Below are 22435 nucleotides of genomic sequence, written 5' to 3' on the forward strand. Positions count from 1 at the left end.
TCTGCCTAGGAGCCCCACTTGCCCTGTGCCGCAGGTGGGTCAACTGTATAGCCAGGCTGCTTTTAGGACTTTCAGTTAATCAGGACTAAATTTACCTTGATCTTGACTTCAACTTCTTGATTCATTCAAAGTATGATTAGCAGTCTCTTTGTGTGTTGCTGCTTTCATTTACAGAATGGACATAGCATCTCCCCCTCAGCGTTCTACAGCCCTAGAGGAAGTGAAGCTATTGAGTTTGTTGATTCAGGTTTCTCCATGCCCTGCCCTCCTCCCAGCAGCCCTATTCTGTAGGATCCTGCTTGTTGCTCACTGGGAAAGGTCCTTAATGTCCTTTGTCTCTTCATGGGGCGCAGATCCTGCTGCTAAAATATTTGAAACCAAAACAAGGCAAGAGAAAGCACAGCCATTGTCTTGACCATGTGAACTCCAGGGACACCAGCAAGGAAATGGTCAGCTCGGGTGGGAGGCAGCAAGGGGAGTGTCTTCCTTTTGGTGTCCTTGGTTGCCTAAATGGTGAGTGTGAAGATCACCAATCTATTCAGTTCCTCTGTTGGGTCTGGGGCCAAGGAATCAGCACTTTCTCTATAGAACACACCCTGGTCACACACATGGATGGCACTCTGGGAAGATCAAAGGATCCCCCCACCTGAAGGCTTAGCTTTCAACTCCTCAGACTTCCAGGCTCCAGTCAGAGACATGGGGCTCCCTGGGAGAGCCTTCCGAGGTCTGGATCCTCCACCTGGCCCAACAATGCCCCCAGGAGAAGTCAGGCAGTGTGGTACCTTAATCCCAGCTGCCACCTTTCCAGCATCTCTCAGAACATCAGCTAGAGTGTTCTCTTCACCAAGTTTCCTGCAGCTGATGTCACATTAGGACCATAGCCCAGCACAGCTGTGTCAGTCTCCTTCCGTGGATGCACTCTCAGGAAAGTGGTGTCTAGGTGCAATGACCCAGCTTATTATTTACACTAATTTTTGTTCACAGTGAGTTGGGCTTCTAGCCAGAACAGAATCATACTTAGGTGAGTGCCCTGCAGCACCTGTGCTTTCTCGGCAGTGCCAGATGCCTGCCGTAAGTGAGGGCTTCAAATGCCATGTTCCCAGAGCGCACACTGCTTCCATTTTAAGTCCTTGGGAATAGAGGGACATTATGAAGTGTCATAAGAGACACCACTGCTCTGATCATTCTACTGTGATCTCTTTGAATATTTATCTTCTGCTTAACACTCATGAAATTTGACTTTTTGTGTAAAAATAGTTGTTTTATCTGAGGTTGAAACACTGTCATTTTCAAATATGTGCTCCTCTCCAGCAACAAGAAAGAAGAAAGAAAACCCTTGAGGCTCCTCATCTTATTAGTCTCAGTGAACCTGAGCTCCTGGTCTCCCCCATGGCTCTTTATGTTTGCATCACACCTGCTCTTTCTTATCCTGTCCTAGGTGCTGGGGTGCCCCAGTTCCAGCCAATTGCCCTCAACGGCCGAATCCAGGTGCTCAGCAATGGGTCCCTGCTGATCAAGCATGTGGTAGAAGAAGACAGCGGTTACTACCTGTGCAAGGTCAGCAACGACGTGGGCGCAGACGTCAGCAAGTCCATGTACCTGACGGTGAAAAGTAAGAAGGAATGCTTTTACTTCACTTCACTGGCCTTTTGGGGGTGTGTTTGATTTCCCCGTGCCTTTGCGTACCTGTTTAGATTTTAAAACTAAGTATACAGCAGAAGGAGGTGTTCAAACATCCAGTCAATGGCTGACGGCCTGTCTGGGCCATTCTCCAGTCTGCAGTCTAGTGCCATGTGCATTCTTGTGGGCAACTTTTCTTCCCCACCACCCTGAGAACAGGCTGTGGGTTAGCAGAAGGGGATGTCTTTGTTCTCAGCATCCATGTTTCTAGCCTGTTCATTTTACTGTGGGGAAGCCCAGTGTATAACCTCACACATGTTCTCTAGGGAGACTTATTTGCATGCATTGATTATTCTTTCGCTGCCTTGCTTTCCTGTTCAACACCATTTGTACAACCAGGCACCTGAGGCCTTGGTACCAAAACCAGACAGCTGTGAGTGTGTAGCAATCTGCTTAGGGGTCTTTCATGTCTACCTCATAGGAACAGTCACCTTGTAATAAAACCCTTCTTACACAGAGGTCACTGAACTGCTAAGAGAAGAGCATGAAGTGGGCTAGCTTTCACAGAGTTCTGCTCATTGGCCAACAATTGTGTGGCCAGCTAACCACAAGTGGGTTGTGCATCCATAGAGATTTCTGCTGGGGGGATTGTGAGTTTCTCATTGCAAGACTTGGTCCTCCTTATCAACTGCTTCTTCTGTAAATTCATGATGCTATTGATAACGTGGAAAGAATTATATTTAGAACAACATTGATGACGTGTGTGTGTGTGTTGAGAGGAGGTGACGTCTAAAGACTAGCTACACAAAAACTACTTTCCAACCCGATTCACTGAGAGTTTATTTTAGGCAGTGCGTAATTTTTAAAAGAACAATGGAAGTACTGAACTATTACTAAATCTTCGTGTTGGCTAACAGATCAAAGTCCTGACATGGAATAGGGGTAGTTTTGACACGTGCTTTGTAAATATTCATTGGATAATTTTTGACATCTAAATTCAGTGATGTGAAGGACCTGAATTGCAGGAATCCGAAACCAAACCATGATACTGTTTAAAACCACAACTGAAATGATACCTTTAAAAAATATAAATCAATAAAAAAATCAAGCAACCTAGAGGTGAGGACCCTTGCTGGCCAGTCTTATTTCGTCTTTCCCTGGAGAGAGAAGTAGTTTGTGCACGTGTTTTAATAGCGTTGAAATTTATGGAACATTGTTCCATTTTACAAATGTTGTCTGGCACAATTTCCGCAAGCTCTTATGAAGGCAGTAAATGCAGGGATGGATGTGTCTAAGAGCTTGCACTGTAGAAAGGGTGAGAATGAGGAAGAAGAAGGCTCACTATATGCCAAGGCCAGGTGCAGCGTAACCTGCACTGCGTGAGGTGCTTAGGGACGATTCTTGGGTGGGGACATGGCTGGGAGATGTTCCCACATCTCTTCAGACCTTGGCATGGGGTGTGAGCAGAACTCTGCAGGAAGTTTGTGAACTGTCTCTTGGGGCACTGAGCATCCTCTCCAATGGAAACCACTCCTGCTCTTAGGGAACACAGAACCCAAAGAGGAGAGTGTAGCTTCCATTCACTGTGGATCCCGTGGCGCCCTCTGGCAGCTGGGATGTCTGTCTCCACTTCCCGCCCCCTGCCAAATCCTGCTCTGACACCCTAAGTTCAGTGAAGATGCTCTTAGAGGTGGTCTTTGGAGGTGGTTAGGTCACAAGGGCTGTGTCTCAAGCATGCGTGGTCACAGCAACAAGCTGGTAACCTGCTTGGGAACCTGCAGGGAACCCTCACCTCCACCAGAGTTCAACCATGCTGTGTCCTGCTCCTGATCTTCCAGCTCCCAGGGCTGAGAGAACAAGTCGCGACTGTTGGTAAACCTCCACATGTGTAGTGTTTGCCACCTGAGTGGGTGAGGGTTCCATGAAGACCCAAGCAGGGACATTTGCAGAGGCTGCGTTTGTGAGATGGAGAGGCATGGACAGGACAGACGTGAAGCAAGAAGGATTGTGCAGTGCATGGGGGAGAGCAAAGGGAAAAACGCTTAGCATGCTCACCCTGCTGAGAGAAAGGCGTCCCGTTGCAGACCAGACTTTGGCTTCCTTCAAACCTTGCAAGGCGTTCAGAAGGGTGAATTGGAGTAAGCCAGTGTTGCCAGTCCTTAATGACATGTGGTTAGTTTTAAAAACCATTTTGACTCCAAGCTTCTGGTATTTTTAGTCCTTGAAAACCAGAATATCCCAACTGTAGAGATGAATAAATCATTCAAGAAAGCTATGTAGAAGTCTGGAGACAGAATCCATGGCAGGGAACATTCCTTTTATTCAAATAACACCTTTTAAAGATGACAGTAAGTAAGTAGACATAACTTCTGCTGGTTTCTTGCCGATTGGTTTGCCCAGATTGTTGAGCATGTGAAAATGGACACAGGGGCTGTACACATGACCGGGGTGGGGGGACTCTGCCACCTGCTGTGTGGCTATTTCACCAAGGAAATCGGGAGGAAGTGGTGGAGGGCAGATGGGGTCCTGGTCTGGTTGAGGAGCACCTGAGCAGTCAGGTGTGTGGCGTGGTCTGTGGCAGTGAGGTTATACCTGATACCTGGCAGGAGCTGACGGTGAAGACCCCATGACTGCCGCTGGGACCAGCACTGGGGTTCACTGAGCTTCTCCATCTCTGGTCTGGCAAGTGTTCTTCCTGCTGTCAAAGAATGTCATCTTTTTTTTTTTTAAGATTTTTATTATTATTATTGGAAAGCCGGATATACAGAGAGGAGGAGAGACAGAGAGGAAGATCTTCCGTCCGATGATTCACTCCCCAAGTGAGCCGCAACGGGTCGGTGCTGCGCCGATCCGATGCCGGGAACCCAGAACCTCTTCCGGGTCTCCCACGTGGGTGCAGGGTCCCAAAGCATTGGGCCGTCCTCGACTGCTTTCCCAGGCCACAAGCAGGGAACTGGATGGGAAGTGGAGCTGCCGGGATTAGAACCGGCGCCCATATGGGATCCTGGGGCTTCCAAGGCGAGGACTTTAGCCGCTAGGCCACGCCGCCGGGCCCAAAGAATGTCATCTTGACATGAAGCTTCTTCACCACTTTCACCCACCACAAACACACCTACTATTAGAGTCGGAGACGAGGAGGCCAGGAGCCAGCAGGGAGCTGTCACATGTGTGCCAAATTGTCAGGAAAGGCCATGATCAGCAGGGTAGGGAATATCCCCCCTGCAAACCCTTCCAGCCAGCAGGGTGCTTTCCCTGCTTCTGTCTCTACTGAACTCACTACTAGTTTAACCTTTATTGGAAATCAGCCCAGAATGGGGACTGAGTCATTCAACAACATTTAGAGATCTTGGCAGAAAGGGGAGTGGGAATGACCTCTGGTACTGGCCTGGCCTCTCAGGAGCTTTGGGCTCCAAGCCATGCTCTCTTCCTCCATACCATGGACCACTGGGACAGTGAGGCCCATCAGCAAGCAATGAATAAAGTTTCCAAGAGCTGTTGAACTCTCTCACAAGGGAGGCCCTCCTGGAGTTTCCTTCAAAGCCAACTCCGCATCCTTGGTTCCCTGATTGCCTGCCTCTGGCCGATCCAATCTATGGTGTGGCTTGGCAGGAGCACTGATTTCCCTAGGAGTACACAGTTCACCATGGAGCCAGCAACTCCTCCTTTGTCAGGTCCTCTCTGATCCAGCCTGCGGCCTCTAAGAGCCCTGCTTATCAAACTGCAGCAGGCGCCTCCCTGTGGAGCTAGTCATTCTTGCAGGAATCTGATGAGCTCCTGGCTCTGAAGCAATTCACAGGCTTCCTCCCCATTCACAGCTTCAGCCTCTGCAGGTGGCCAGAGCTCTGTGCTGTTACAGTGTGTGTATACCTGTGTGTACATATGTGTGTGTGTGCACCAGCCCCCCCCACACTCTGCTCACACAGTTCTCAAGCTCCTGGCTCCTTCTGAAACATTCCTCGTGGAGTGATTTGATGGTCAGCCCGATCACTGCTTGGCTCACACGGTCAGGGCTGGTGAACCTTGTTTCTGCCCAGGGCTGATGGAATATTTATAGCATTATTCATGGGCACTCGTCAGCTTAACAATGAGCCTGCTGTAGATTTACTGAATTTCCAGTCCTGCCTGTGGTTGCCTGGCAAGGCAGGACCACATCATTTCTCAGGGATTTCATGACTCATGGACTGAATGTTCCTCAATCCTTCTAAAAAATCCTTATCTTTGCCTGCGGGTTCCCTTTAACGTCTAACCCTCATCGTCCTCACCCTCTGCCACTGGGACCCTAGCTTTTCATGCCAATGATGTCAAGCTCCAGTGTTCTATGGAGCCTCTGGGGGGTCTTCCATGGACATGCTGCCCAGCTACGTGCAGGAGCTCTCTTGCTATTGACTATATCCCGTTACCTGCTTGGTAGTAGTCATTGCGCCTGTATACTCAAGAAAATAATTAGTCAACCATTATGAAGCAAGTTTCCTTGGAGAAGGATACACAGATGGGTGAGTGGCATAAGGTCTGGCAGCGAATTGAATCAAGTCAGCAACCGAACATACACTTACTTGGAAAGAACATTCCAGCAAGTAGATAAGCTTGAAGAGGAAACTGGCTTTGTTTGGGAGCAGCAGTGATGTCACTGTGTGTGTGTGTGCATGTACATATTCTACAAGCACACACAGAGTCCAGACTGTATGATGTTGGCTCTGGAGAGGTCGGCCTATCCATGCTTTGTCTTTACTGCATGTACGAGTCATTTAGTTCTTTTTTAGTGTTTTGTTCTACATATTTTTGAAACTATGTAGCTGAATCCAGCAGCCTTCCTTTAGATCTTTGAACCATCCCTGCAAAGTGAGTCTCTATCCGAAGAATGCAACCATTCATTGTGCTCTTTAGTCCTCAGGGAATGTATGGTAATGAAAACAGTGTGTGATGGGGAGGGGCCCTCCATGACCATAAAAACCACTACCAATGATCTATTGCCAGGACTGTGGTCACCACCACCACACCACAGCCAACCCCAGGCTATATTGCCCTTGGGTAGAAGGCAGGGGATGAGGGTATGGCGGTGAAAAGAAAGTGCTGCTTGGGGGCCCGGGATTATCATTAAGATCACTTGAGGAGACCCATGGTGAGCTATTGCTATAAGCTGTAAAAACTGGGGCTGAAATCATTCAAGAGGATTCATTTTGCTCATACAATCCTATCCCCTACAGCAGTCACTGTAAAGGTGTGTGTGTCGAGAGAGGACAGCAGCCGTAGAGGTGCCTGACAGTGATGGGCAGGGGTGTGCTCAGCAGTCATCCTAATTTCCTTCCTTCTGTTATTTAACCTGTGATGTATTGCCTTATTAGAGTAGTTAAATATTGCCAACTTTACGTCATAGCATGCAAGTCCCGGAACATTCGGGGGACAAGTGAACATCAACCAAGAACTTTGTACGTTCTTCTAGGGACGGGACAGCTGTTTATAGCTATGTCATGGTCAGGGAAAATACAACCTTATTATTGTCTTTATTTAGAGGTTAAATTCAGTTTAAAAAGAATTCATGTGGATGAGAGCTTCATAATGGGTAGATCTGTACAGTTCAGTTTTTTTGTTTGTTTGGTTGGTTGGTCTGTGTGGCTGGGCATGGTGCCTTTAATCCTAGAACCCTGAAATTGGAAGTACTCCAAACCCCTAAACCTTTGGGACGCTGACGTGATGCCAAAAGTGGGGAAGTCGGTCAGAATATGTGTCTGCTGCAAGTGCTTCACAATGTTGGCTTCAAGTGTGCTTACAAGTGAGCATACATAAGATACCTCATTATATCTGTAAAAACATTCCAGAAATTCAAAAAAATTCTGAAATCTGCACACCCACCCCAAATTTCTGCCTCTAAGCATTTCAGATAAAAAGATACTCGACCTGCATTTTCAAATCACTCGTAAGCAACTTTCTTAAAAATTTTTTTAAAGATTTACTTTTTTATTGGAAAGGCAGATATATAGAGAAAAAGAGATACAGAGAGAAAGATCTTCCATGTGCTGGTTCTCTCTCCAAGTAGCCATAATGGCTGGAGCTAAGTCAATCAGAAGCCAAGAATCAGGAACCTGTTCCATGTCTCCCAAGTGGGTATAGCAACACGATACTTTAGGCCATCCTCTACTGCTTTTCCAGGCCACAAGCAGGGAGCTGGATAGGAAATGGAGTAGCTGGGACGTGAACTGGTACCCATACAAGATCCTGGCAGATGCAAGGTGAAGACTTAGTAGGTTATCATGCCAGCACAAACTTTTTTGTTGTTGTTGTTTAAAAAAAGACACATTTTTTAATTGGAAAGTCAGATTTGCAGTAAAAGGAGAGACAAAGATCTTCCATCCACTAATTCACTCCCCAGGTGGGCACAGCAGCTGGAGCTGAGCTTATCTGAAGCTAGGAGCTTCTTCTGGGTTTCCCATGTTGGTGCAGTGTTCCAAGGCTTCGGGTCATTCTTCTATTGTTTTCCCAGACCACTAGCAGGAGAGCTGGAAGGGAAATGGAGCAGCTGGTACACAAACTGGCACCCATATGGGATCCTGGCAGATGCAAGGTGAGGATTTAACCACTGAGCCATCACGCCGGGCCCCAATAAACAACCTCCACTGCATAGTGATTTTAGTCAGGTAAAGTTGCATATTCTTGTCCCATTAAGTACAGCATAGGCATCTCTGGGCCTCCTTCATTCTGTCCTTCCTGCTTGGGTTTGGGGAAAAGATTCATGGAATTCCCCCTTCCCTCTCTTGGTTGTTTTACAGACTGGTGTGGTGGGGGTGGGAGTGCAGACACTAGAGTGATGACGGTGAGTGGCACATCATGACAAGTGTTGTGTGGCACTCTGGTCCTGGATGTGTGATTTGGTCCTCAGCCTGGGAGCCTAGCAGTCAAGACTGGGAGAATAGCAGCAAGAAATCCTGATGAGCACTCACTTGCATTTTCTTGGCCTCCTAGTTGACCCTGTGTAGCACAATTTGTTTTCAGAATGTCACAGTCACACCTGCTCCCGGAACTTTTTCAAATTCTCCCCCGAGTCTAGCATGTGAAGACAGTGTTTGAAGAGAGAACAAGAGAACTATTAGTGGACTTTGTCTTAGCTCTCCTGCCTATGAGAAGTATAAGGGTGGCAAAGGCGTGAGCCAATAGTGCCCCCTTTGGCACTAATAACATCCTTGTGATACGGTGCTATCTGTAGCTGTCAAGAAAGAGGCCAAGAATCCAATAGACTTTGCATACACATCCCCGGGCCCTTGGCCATGTCTCCCCTACCTAGGCCCTCAAGCACTCCTCATAGCATCTTAGTTGTCTGTGGCTTTGGAGCAAATTAGCAGAGATGTGAGAGCTTCAAACGGCACCCAGTTAGAGTCTCGCAGTTGCCTGGGTCAGGAGTCCAGGTATGGACTGCCTCCTACCTTCACTGTCTCCTGGGGTGTCAGGCATGGAGAAGGATCTGCTTCTGTGTTGGGGTGAGCTGTTGGCAGGATTCAGTTCTGCATGGGCTTCCGGGGAGGAGCGCCCTGAACTTGATTATTCCTCTGTGATCACCCTGATGTCCCTGCAGTGAGGGTGCAACCTCCAAGCTGTGGCAGCAGCAGCCCTTCCTGCTCCATGTTGCGTTACTTGCCGGAGAAGGGCGTGTGGCAGGGCGGTGGAGTGCAGGAGCACAGGTGACTTCAGTAGGCCCCGCCCAGCTGTTGCAAGATGTCACCACGTGGGCACTGAGCTGATGTTCTGTGCCTTATCACTCCTGGACCGGGCCCAATCCGCAGGGTGCACTGCCAAGAAGGATGGGGTCTTGGAGGCGTCGTGTGCTGCCAGGCCACGCTCGCTCACTCACTCCTCATTCACGTCTGCCATGTGCCAACATAGCTCATCATGGATGTGGCAGTTAATTACTTCCGGCAGCCTTCGTGCACAGCAGATGTCAAGAATCCTTCAAATGTTCTCATTAGCAGAGAGGCCGAGGGTGTCAGCCTGGCCCCGGTGCAGCCCCGCAGCCGTCACTGAGCCATCCCTGGCACTTCAAGGGGATTGTGATGTGAGCACTGCCCTTTTGCTGATTGGCAGCAGAGATAAAACGAGGCTGTGATGATGCCACCTGGGGATTCAGGAGTTCTGGGGCGATCCTTCATGAGGAAATGAAAAATGGCCGTGTTTCCACCGTATGGGCAGCCCATCCATCACAGGCGTTCATTGCAAGTGTGAGGTTTTAAAACAATTATAAATGAGCCACCGAAGATATAGCAAACGCACTTATTCCCAACTTGTTGCGCAGTATCCATGCATAAACCTTCCATTCTTGCCCCCAACATGTCCTCACGGGCAGCAGCCCTCTCCTGCCCTTTTTGCATGCTCCTAATCCTTGCTTACAGATGCTGTGTGGAGTCAGCCTTCCCTGAGCCCATGATCCCCCCACCCACTTTTTCACAGGTCTCTACAAACCTGAGTTTTGCAATTTTTACATCCATCCAAGCACCTGAGCTGTCTTGGGTTTCAATTCCCAGATCACGAAGTCCAGATTATCGGGAGTGAAATTTGCAGCAGACGGTGGCTCAGAAAATCAGTGGAGGGATTCCAGCTTCCCTTTCGATTTTGTTTAAAAGCACATACACACACATGCTCACACACACCCATCTCACACCTGCTGCTTCACTTTCTAAATGCCTACAACAGCTGGGGCTGGGTCAAGCAGAAGCCTGGAACCTGTTCACATTCTGAGTCACCCAATTGGTGGCCAGAACCAAACACTCGAGGTATCAGGCACTGCCTCCCTTCAGAGGTGTGTATTAGCAGATAGCTGGATTCAAAGGCAGAGCTGGGTCACAAACCCATATGGCTGATGGGGCAGGGTATCATACCACAGGGCATCTAGGCTGTGGCACCAAACACCTGCCCCTCAGATTTGCTTTCTAACAGCCCCATCCAGGCCTCATGTTATATCAAAGGTGGGGAGAGGGTACCTGCCCTTTGGGACAGTGTCCAGGGTCCTGGCGTGTGTAAGTCACGTCTGCCCTTGTGCAGGTTGAGGTGTGTTCCTGTGCAGGGAGGTGTGCAGGTGGGAATATCTGCAGAAGTCACTCAAGTCCTCAGCCATGTGAACTCCTGGCTAATGTCCCAGGATATGGTAAAGGAATGGGGCTGACCCGTCCACTTTCCTTTCTGTTTGCACAAGGCCAAGCACCTGGGACAGATCCTAAAAGCTTGAAAAGGCTTCAAGCATGTTAGGATGGGCGTAGGTGCTGTTTGACCCTAAGGAGCCTCACGCCCCACTCCAGGCAACTGTGTCTCACCCTGCTGCTACTGAGTCTAGGAGGGCAAAGCAAGCTGTGGGAGCTGTTTGCTGCCTCTGAGGACTAGGGCCGCAGCTTCTGTCCAAAGCCTTTGACTGTAACGGTCCATCAGACAACCCTACCTAGACAGGTGCAGCCACCAAGGAACAAGCTCTGATAAGTCCTTGGAAGTTGCAGGAAAGCTCCTTTGATGGTGGTGCTGGTGGTCTCTCCTAGCTCCTCCTCAACAGCAGACCACGGTGGAGCACGAGGGTACTCCTGTGGCCAAGAGTAGAGGCAGGGAGCCCTGGAGGCCCGGGGCAGTCCTTCCATTTTTCCTCCTGCCAATCCCTTGGCAATGGGCAGAGGCGACTTGGTCTTGTTAGATCCATGCCAAGACAGACTACCAAGCCTGTTTTGCAGGTTGCCATGGCAGGGCTGCACTTCCCAGTTTTATGTAAGATGCTGATTTTTGTCTGTTCGGCCCCAAGCTTTCTGAATATACATGAGCTTTGTCCCCTTTGAGATCCCAAAGGGGGCTTTTCTGCCTCTCCCACCTGTGCAGGTACCTCCCTAGGAGCATTGCCTCAGAGAGCAAGATGCTGATGCCTGAAGCCCCAAGTGGCCCTTAGGCCTCACACAGAAGAGAGCAGCCCAGGCAGCTCCAGTTCTGCCCTGCCCCATTCCTCCCAACCACTATTCCTCTGTGTTTATCTTGGAATATCTGCTTCATAAAAAATGCAAAACCAGCACAAAGACGAGAGAATGATTAGACAGACAATGTTGGACCACAGCACAATTGAGAGTGTTAATAGCAGCTGGGCTGGGGCCAGGATGATTAAAGGTGAGGGAAATTACACCACTGTGAGCCAGTGGTCAATTTCCCTACAGCTGCAGGCCAGCTCATAAACAGCCTCCCCGTGAGGTTGCCGCAGGCAAACAAGAATACACCTGGGCATCAGCATTTGCATTCTTCCTGTTATCAATGGCTATGTGTTCCTAGTGTGAGGTTTAGGGCATCCTAGGGGTCTAAGAAGGCAAGGAGGCAAGCATTTGAAAGTAAAAAGGCATTATTGAAGACAGGATACCGTAGCAGGTGAAGTAAGATCACACTCGGACAGTGAGCTGGGTCTGAGAAGGAACTCGTCCCTCATGTACTTGCAAGTGATGGGCAGCAGCCTGTTCATGCTGTTTGTGGGGAGTGGGTCTTGCAAGTTTCGGAGATCCACTGTGACAACGTGTGTTTGAATAGGCAGAGGACCCCACTGGCAGGTGTTTTTCATTTTTTAAAATATTATTTATTATATAATACAGTTCCAAAGGCTCTGGGATTTCCCTGACCTCCTCCCCAAGTCACCCCCACACTGATTTTCCCCTATGTCATAACAATACTATGGTTCTTCATAAACAGTCCTAAGTCCATCATTGTGGGCCTGGCCGATGGCAGAGAGTCCAACATTCTGATGTCAGGACGTAGTGAACAGGTTCATTGGGAGTCCATCTTTGTCTGGAAGTAGAGATGCATACTGCATTGTATCCTCACATCTGGATACGATAATCTCCATTACACAGTTACTATACATCCCCTTAAATGAAAAGACATAAAACAAAATCAACAAGAAGAAAACTAGACGATTTACAGCAACATGAAGTTATATAACGTGTCACTGAATGACCAATGTGTCACTGAAGAAACAAAGAAGAAAATCAAGAACCTTCTTGAAGCAAAGGATGCTAATGTGTGACCTATGAGTCAGTGAAGAAAAAGTCCCCATTTTCTAATGCATGTCCCCACCAGCTCAGGACATTATAGGCCAGCAGGCAGTTGTAAGAGCCAGAGGTAAGTATCAAAGACAGATGTTGAGGAGAGAGACATGGCCTGGGCAAAGGAGCTGAGCATCAGTGAGCATGAGCAATGAGGAAGAGAAGCTATGAGGACCAGTTAGCATAGAGGGAGAGGTGAAGCTTAGCTTTGAGTACCCCTACTCCTCAGCAGATTTGAACAGAGTCCTTTTTCCCACGCACCCACTCACTGTGTCAACTGTAGGACAGGTGGCATGGATTGGAGATGTCTCTAGATTCCAAGCTGATGTCACAGGCACCACCTCTAAATTGTCGCTATGTCATAAAAAATGTTCTGGAAAGTTACATCATTAACAAATAGTTGGTCTGGTCTAGAAATCACACCTGTCACTTCTCATGGTTCATTAGCTGTAGGTCATGCACATTGCCTCTGCCTGCAGTGCGTTGGCTGGAAGTCACATATATCATGAATAGTCACAGCTCATGGACTGGAGCTGGTCACATGGTCCCCACTCAAGCACAGAAGACCACGAAGAATAGGTCTCCCAGACGCCTTGAAGCTGGAGGACCAGAAACGTGTGCCAAGCAAAAGTCATGATCACTGCTAAGCCTGAGTGCTTTACTTTTTACTCTGAACATTCCTTTGTTCAGAAATATGTCCATTGAAGCAATGCTTTAAATTCAATGATTGCAACAAGTCATACTTAATCTCGACCAGAATTATCAGAGTCTTTAAACCAAATGGCTCCTACTTGGTTTGACAGTTACCCAGCGAGAAGGGCAGCTGGGACTCGTGTCACAGATGCCTTGCTTCCAGGGAGGCAGTAGGGCACTCAGTGGGTGTTTTGTAGTGGAACAGGCATGGGAGCTGCATTTAGGAGCTTACACAGAAGTGGGCATTAGGCAGAGCAGGAAGGCCACTGAGAGAGGCTGACCGCATCCCACAGGGGAGTGCTGCTGTTGGAAACCCAGTCCTGTCTGTAGGTCCAGTTTCCTGCCAACACAGACCCTGGGAAGTTTGAGTTGCTGCCGCCATGGGTATGAGCGCTGGGTGGAGTCCCCAGCCCCAGCTTTGGCCCAGCCCAGCCCCAGTCCGTGTGGGCAGGTCAGGGATGAGCCAGTTCACAGGAGCTCTTCTCCGTCCGTCTCTTTCTATCTACATCTATTCCAGAAATAGATAAATAAATATTTCTGAATTTTCGTATAAAAATAGGAAATACAACTTCAACAAGCAGAGGTTAGGGGGAGATGGGGGAGGAAGTTTCTTCCTTGGGAACAGTTGAATGAAACCTAGAAGCTGGAACACAGAGTTACTATAAATAAGGGCTGCACGCAATTTATTCTTCACTATAAAACTTGTTGGCTACTATTCAAGCCAAAGAAGATATATGATCTGAGAAATGCTTGTGGAAAAGCAATAACATCTGTCTACATGTGCAATAAGTTAGGATGCTGATTGGAACAGAGAAGGAGACAGCGTGCTGGCCAGACAGGGTGATGGGGTGGCTACTGCAATAATATGGACAGTAAAGAGGAGAGACTGACCTATACAAACAGGAAATGAAAGGACAGATGCTGGGCAGGTGGAAATGGCACCAGGTCCAGTGTGGGACATTCGAATAACTCCTTCCATTCCTCCCTTTTGTTCTATATAAAGGAGAGGGGCATGTTCCCTATGGCTTCTCCAAGCAGAGTTTTCTCTTGGCAGTGGTTGCAGCCTGGTGGGAGGAATGGAAGATGGAGGGGTGCTGCTAGTCCTGAGAAATAAACTGGCTAATGGTTTGATTAGAAAAAATATTTTACGTTTGAGTGGATGACACAGGAATGGAGGGAGGGGCTATTAGGAATCCTTTTGAAAAGGTGGCTTGAGTTCTTCTCTTGGCCAGACCTTCTCGCACTTTGGCCATTGATTCTTCATTACTCCTGTATAGTCAACGTAGACAAGGTAGCTTCACCAGGAACCAGAGACCCTGACTGCCTATCATCCCATCTAACATCTCACATTTCCAGAGGAGTGGACCCCAACTGCTCTTAGGGACAAAGGGACGGCGACCACTCTGGCTGCTGTGAGCTGAAAGGGGGCGTTGTTGAATAACAGCACCTGCAGGAAGTTCTAGAGGTTCCTGGTAGAAGGTAGAAGGTAGCAGTCATCAGGTGTCTGAAGTACTGCCTGGCACTTGAAGGCGTCTCTTTGTTGAAGTCTAAATAACAAAATATAACACACCTATGATCTTTCCGAACCTAACAGGTTGTGGGTTCAGTTAGAAATCCAGTTAGAATACTTGGGCTTTCAAGCTTAGACATAAAAGAATTGTCAGGTTTCCACTTTTGTCAGAGTAAACATTAGTTTAAAACTATGGACTGGATTTAAAACAGTTTAAGTTAACTCCTTCAAGTCCCAAATTTTAAAACGTACCCAATGAATGCAATGGAACACTTGAAAACTTTCGAGTTGTATGAAATTGTTATCTGTAACAGTGAAAGGATTAGTATGTGGCATCAAATATAAACTCATCCCAGGTAAATTACTAACTTTAACAATTATTGCATTCGACGTTTAAAAATGCTATATTAATTTTGCATCTAGATAGGAAATGGGCAAGTATTAGATTTAACAATCATATTTACCAATTGTTGCAAGCCCTAAAAGTTTCAGGAAGACATCTAGCCTGGGATTCCGTCTGGGTCTCCTACAAAGGTATCAGGGTCACACCACTTGAACTATCGACTACACCACTGAACTATCGACTACTGTCTCACAGCGTGTATATTATCAGGGTCTCCCACATAGCATCAGCTGTCCCCCACAGCAGCTGTTTTGGGAAGCACATTTCACCAGTTGGTGGCTACATCCCCACTTTGGTTCTGCTCCATGCTGGGAATACCATATGGAACAGTGCCACCTGCTGCCTGTCCCGCGGACGTGGTTTCTGGAAGTGTAGACAGGCAACATGGGCAGCCAGCTTCAAGGTTTAGAACCATTTTTAGGCTATGCAAATTGTTCAGTATTTAGGTGTGCAGGTCAAAACAAATGTTTATTTCTGCCTGTGGTTTTCTATCCGCAATAGAGTACTTGATTATAGATAGGGCTGCATTCCACTCCATCACATGGTGCTTTTTAGCAAAATTACTCATGAACTATGGAAAACTTGCCAATGCAACAGTAAGCTTTTTTTCTCTCCATCCTATTGAGGGCAAAGGCAAACGAGAGAGCTTTTGGCCTTTCAGCCTAGCAGTGATCACTCCTCGCATTAGGAAAATGGGTCTGATCCTTTGTTCTGATTCATCACCATTAGCTCCATAGCAGTGGGGTTTGCGTTCAGTGGAATGTAATTGAGGGAGCTAGGAGTGAGGAGACCCTGAGGAGGGGAAGACAGGATGTGCTTTGAATGAGAAGCAGTGTTTGACCTTCAGGAATGTGGTCTCCCAATGGCCCTTCATGACTGCTTTGTATTCCCCCTTCTTTAGCCGACCTTTCTCAAGGACAGTGTTTAGAGCATTCAGAAAGAGCCCTGTATAACAGACCTACAGGGAAAGATTTTATAGACATAGTTACTGCCCTATTGTGGCATTCTTCAAATTAATATATATATATATATATACATATATATATATGACTTCATATTTTTGAAAACTCGGTACTTTTCTCTCTTTCCTTTTCTTGCTACACAAGGTGAAGGTTTTTCTTTTTTTGCACATAGTTCCCAGAAACAAAAGGCTATGGTGAGGCTCTTTGGGGTCTCGTAGATTTCATTGATGCAGAGCAATGTAAAATTTACACTCTGCTGATTTTGGTCTCCTAGGTATAGCCTATTGCAGGTTCTCCTGTTGAATAGGCTGTTAAATCATTCTGGACTCTGCTACATTTTTCGCGGAGGATAGAGCCACACAAACAGGGACAGAGAGGGTAGTGGTTGCTCTCAGAGGGTTTACTCCTGTGATGGGACATGATGCTCTGGGTCCAGATTGCACTTGGGATTCACCAGCCACCTCCTAGCTTGGGCTTCCAGGATAAATATATAGCTCACATTATAGCTTAGGGGAAACTTCAAGGTATCATTCAGGGCATACAGGGTAGCATCAGGAACACACGTCCACTCAAAGACTGCTGAGTGGACACATGTATAAATACGCCCAGAAAGAATGGAGGGACCACAGGCTACAGGAAGGTGTATGAAGAGTGTGGCAATGGAGTGGATTGAGAATATCATGTAAGAACAGGGAATAAAGATGGAGCAGGAGGTAGCAAGGTTTCCCCAGCCACAGTCCTGAAAGTTTGAACAGGCAGTGGCTTAACCAGATATGCCACAGCACCTGCTCCCCCAAATTCCACACCATCTTGTATCAAGATTACCGAGTATGATCGAGCACATGATAGCTTCCATCATTAACTCCTTACATTATCCAAGCCCAGCAGAGACTGCAGACAGCCTCCAAGGTGGATGTGACCACGACGCCTATTTCACAGATGAGAAACTGGCTCTGAAATGTCAAGCCACTCGCCAAGAGAGACAGAGCTAACGTCAGGGCTGTGCAGAGCCAAAGCCCTCAATTCTCATCACTTCAGTCTACCTCCGCTAGGAGCACTAAGTCATCCCAAGGTGTAACTCCCTATGTAACCGAGGGAAGTAAGCTATGTTGTCATCCTAACATTGTACCACTCTGAGAACACAGACACCTTGTTCTGGCCACAGAATCAAAGAGCTTCTTGCTGCAAGCCTGTTGAGCGGCTTCAGCCTGGGACCTGAGGTTGTACGTGCAACACACAGGTAGACTGGGAATTTGCATTCCTCACCTGAGGCTGCCATACGTCAGCACAGCTGGGAGATACCCAAACATGCCAAGGCTGCAAATGAAAGTGGCCCACAGCGCAGAAGCTGACAACCTGACCCTCATCAGTTCCAAGATTCACTTCCAGGTGGTGGGGCAGGACCTCCTGGTCCCTGTCTACCTAGGCTGAATCCTCTCTCTGCATTTCCAGGACACTTACCATACAAAGGAGGGAGGTTGCAAAAGGACCATCAGTTGTATGCAATTCAAGTGACAAATTTGATTTTATATAGCAACTAAAAGGAATTTCAAGGGATATTTTGGGCCAATGCTTAGTCAAAACAGTATATGGGAAGCTCAGTTTAATCTTTGTATATCAAGCTATATTTATAAGTGACATATTCAGTTTTTATTTTAAGTAGTTTAATTATCTAAGTAGCAGGGATTTCTGGTTATCCTAGGCACTGATATAAATAGATTCAGCATAAATAAATTCAGCTACTCTTGTAACGTATTACACATTCCATGACTGCCTAACTTCAGTAAGTTGCTCTCTGTCCCTAGTCTCCATCAGTCCCTCCGTTCTACCTGCACCTTCGGATTATGTCCGTGGCTGGAGCATCAGTGTGGTCACTCCCACACACTCTGCTGTGGACAGCAGCTCCTGGGCTTCCTTCTCTGAGCCATCTCTGTACTCACTTTTTCTGATGCTGCCAAGAGCTGGGAGATGTGAACCCAGTGAGGAGCCAGGGTATGCTGAGCAGAGTGTGCATCCACAGGGAGACTGTCCTCGTGGGCTGAGCTTCCTTGACAGACTGGAGGCCCCCATGGAGAAATAGCCTGGCTTCAATTTTGGAAGCATCTCTACTCTGTGGCAGGCTCACTACACTAGAGCTTGTCACCTGGCCTCTAGATTCAGGATATTTTTGAAGATTTTTTAAAATTGTATGTATTTAATAGGCATGGTCACAGAGAAAGAAGAGACATCATCTCGTATCTGCTGGTACACTCCACAAGTGGCTGTAACAAACTGAATTAGAGCCAGACCAAAACCCGGAGCTAGGAGCTTCTTCTGGGTCTCCCACATGGATTCAAGGTCCCAAACACTTGTCCATGTTCTGTTACATTCCCAGGCCATTAGCAAAGAGCTGGCTCAGAAATGGAGCAGCCAGAACTTGTGGGATGTTGGCATTGCAGGTGGCATCTTACCACATTATGTCAAAACACCAGCTGTTGGGGTATCAGTTAGTTAGTGGTAGGGCTGCCCACAGGGCCAGCTGCTTGGTTCGACTCTGTTTGTTCTGTTCCCATTATGTTTGAATTCCTTCCATAGTCCTCTATGTCTTCAGAGGTTTGCTGACAAAAGGAATGCGCTACCCTAGCACACGAGGGCCATCCTGTCTGACCCAGAGTTCCAGTCTCAAATCTGCTAACACAGAAGTGGTGAGATCCCCGTCATCAAGCATGATCTCTGTGAAAATCAGAGCCACCACGTGGGGGGAGAGGACTTACAACAATTGAGACGACCCCCTGGGCTAGAAGACAAGCGCTGACCACCTGAAATGCCAAGAGTTGTGTCCAGACTCCGGCATTCCTCCAATGGACCGTTATAGAAAGAGTCTCCAGTTCCCACTTTCAGCTCAGACACTTGAACTTTTGAGACACGCCTCTCATTCTTAAGAAAAAGCTGAGAATGCTGGAAATCAGCAACTCTTGTAGGATCTGTCAGTCCACTAGGACCATGGAGAAAAACCACTTCCCTGAAATACAGGGAGGGAGGTCACCCCAGGGGGCCTGGGGAAAGTGAAAGAGAGGGGGAGAGAGAGAGAGACAGCAGCTGAAATCTCTCTGCTTGCAGTGAAAGCTGGTGGAATCCTGAAGGAGCAAGGCTCTTAAAGGAGGGTTTCTGTGGCTTATTGGAGATTCTGTGTGGACTAGAGCAAGAGTGAAGAGTTTTACCTACGTATCTTTTGGAGGGCCTCCCGCTTTCAGCAGCCTTCCGTCCAGCACTTTGAGCAGCCGTCCCTCCAGGAGCAGCACCAGTTTCTCCAGGGCGCTGATGGGAAAAGGCTCCAGTTGTGCCTCTGGCAGAACAATCATATAATCATGGTGAATGCTGCTCCGATCTTCTCTCTGACAACAGTCTAATTGCATGGAAACAGGACTTTCCTAGCAGTAAGTTCCGAAACCGGTGAACCGCCCTTGGGAAAGAAGTTCTTTCCTGCTCCACTCCTCTCTCACCTGTCTAATACAAGCAGGCAAATAATCATAACTGCAGACAACACAGCACAGAACTTCCAGGAACTAGATGGTAAATGCTGCAAAAAGTGGAGAGCAGGGATGGGAGGAACACAGTCCCCCAAAAGGCAGGCCCCCAAAACACTGAAATTCAATCATATCATAACCACACAGGAATTGAACAAGCCAATAATTGAATGACAGCTTGAAAATCCCCAGTACTTTCAAGTTAACTAACAGCAGCTTCTAAGCAACCCCATGGGTCAAAGCAAGCACATTAAGAAAAATTGAATAATGTTTTGAACTAGGTGAATATTAACATAAAGCATATTAAAACTGTAGGATGCAGCAAAAGCTGAACTTACAGTGAAACCCAAAGCAATAAATACCTGTATAAAAAAAGTGTGTGTGTGTGTGTGGAGGGGGGAGATCTTGAATCCAACTAAGCCTCTTCCTGAAGAAACTAGAGAACAAGATGAGTGTTAAAAAGATGAGACCCTTACTCAGTGTCACCAGGATGGATTACCTGGATGGAATGGGTTAACTCCAAAAGTCAAAGAAACAGACTGGATAGTCCTAAATGTATTCAGTAATCAATAACTTAACCCCCAATCTCGGTTTCTGATACCATTTACCAATACCTCAAATCAGAATTCTTTAGCAAGAAGGCTAGTTCTAGGATTAATGTGGAATATACAGTATGAGTCTGGAACTTCTTACAATGTCAGGGGAAAAGATGTCCAAAGAGGAGTGGATAAAAGGGAGGACAGAAGGAAGGGAGAAAGCCGCGGCATCCATGCTACATCCGTGGCCCGTGGGCGGGTGACAACCGAGCTTCCCAATGACGGATCTGAAACAATTCGACATGCTGAACACCAGAACCAGTAAGGAATATTAGAATGCAACCTGAAGTATGAAATAAATACCCATCAGTTCATTCTAAGACAAATGGATGACTGAATAAATAAGTCACTAAGGGACAATAAACAAGCGTCCTGATCAACAGAATTCCAAGTGACCGTGTAGTTATATTATCACAAGGATGTAGAGCGTCTGTTTCTTTCCTGCATGATGGTCTCCTTCCAAGAGGGACAAGGGAAACGGGGCAGGTGCCACACCAGCCAGACACTCAAGGCCAACTCCACAAGGGAAGGCTACACCCGTGGAGCGTGTGTCTGAGAGGTTGTGATAAGAATGGTCCTTTACCTATGTGGTTCTCCCTTCAGAAAAGAGCAGTTTTACTTTACCTGGACCATGAGAAAGGCATCAGAGAACTCACGTTGCCAGAGACCAGCTCTGGCTGACTTTAGAGCTACCAAAGGATGCGTGGATTGGCAAGAAGACAAGAAGAGACATGGACCACTACGATGAGCTTGTAATGAACAACTCAGAAAAGCTGCCTTCTTTATTTATACAGAAATCATCACAAGCTTTTGCACAGCATCCAATTGTTTCATTTTTGCTTCATGGTCAAAAAACAATACAAAAACAATCCTAAAAACATTATTATTATTTTACTTCAAAGAAAACATTTTCAGCAAACCATTACCCATTCAAACCTGCAGTCACCCGGTTAAAGCCAGGAGGCCCATGGGCGGCAGCACATGCGGTTACACAGTGGCAGTTTGCTTATATCCAAAATCAATTTTCACTAAAACTAGACTAATCTTACTTAAAATATCAAGAATACAAAAATAAAAAAGAAAGTTTATAAATGAAAGGAATTATAAAGGCACATATCATAGATTCTTTATTAAATCTTACAATCAGTCATATGCTAACTATCATCACCCTCACCTAGTACTGATTCAATTGTTTTTTGTTCTTTTGTTAAAGGGCAGTGAAAAGGATCAGGACAACTCAGCCTTTCTATGAATGGAGGGCCTTTACAAGAAACTTCTTTTTACCTTTTCAAACTATTTTCTTTCCCTAAGTAGAAGTGCCAATATAAGATAGAAGTTTCAAACCGTTTTCCTCTAGGGGCTCACAGCCTTTGTCTCCCTTTAGAAGACGCCCCGGATACTTTCTGCCTTACGTGGTGGGAAGCCGAAACGCATGATTTCTTGTGTTGTAATAGTTTGAGGCTCCAAGGTGAACAAACCCTTTGTGCCTCTATGATTGCCATCTGTTCCAAGGTATTATCAAGCCATTTCTTATGGAGAATAGCACATATCTTAGAGAAAGTTCCAGGTCAAAAGTGGGCACACGATAAGACATTTGGGAAAAAATAAAATCTCAATTGTGCTATGTATGCTTTTAATGGGGTCTCATTGTCTTAAGCTGCTAAAGATCCTTTTTACCATAACATGATTGATAAAATAAATTTCCAATTACAGAAATCATTCCGCATCTGCAGAAAAGCAACAAATCCCTCAAAAAAAAATTCCATGAAATATCAAAGAGGTGATTTAGTGTCCATACAATGGGGTGAGGAAGCAATGAGATGATTAGAGAGACATCCTGCCAGGCCTTGCCACGCAGCCACAAACTGCTCATGGCCTTGCTAACCAAGGAGCTTTGCTTGTCACACCCCTGTGCTGTCTGTCCCAACTGCATGGCCCCATACCCAATGGAGCAATGTTTCATGTAACACCTGACCACAGAAGTCCTCCAAGCTGTCAGCCCTCGGAAGCACAGGAAGTTGGAGCAGTAGCTGCAGCTAAGGTAGGATCTCAAAGAGTCATGATAATGATAAAGAAGATACTGTCCTGGGTGGAATCCAAGGAGCAGCC

The 22435-nt window shown here is 46.9% G+C and overlaps 1 protein-coding gene across 1 annotated transcript in view; it reads left to right on the forward strand.

Moving 5' to 3' along the window:
* Positions 1–22435, forward strand: part of DSCAM (DS cell adhesion molecule) — a 526318-nt gene that overhangs the window by 338429 nt on the left and 165454 nt on the right. The window contains exon 11 of the mRNA XM_058661256.1: positions 1439–1612. Coding sequence (XP_058517239.1) covers positions 1439–1612 — 174 coding nt within the window. The remainder of the gene's footprint in view (positions 1–1438; positions 1613–22435) is intronic.

The sequence above is a fragment of the Ochotona princeps genome, chromosome 3 (assembly GCF_030435755.1).
Source record: "Ochotona princeps isolate mOchPri1 chromosome 3, mOchPri1.hap1, whole genome shotgun sequence".
Lineage (NCBI taxonomy): Eukaryota > Metazoa > Chordata > Mammalia > Lagomorpha > Ochotonidae > Ochotona > Ochotona princeps.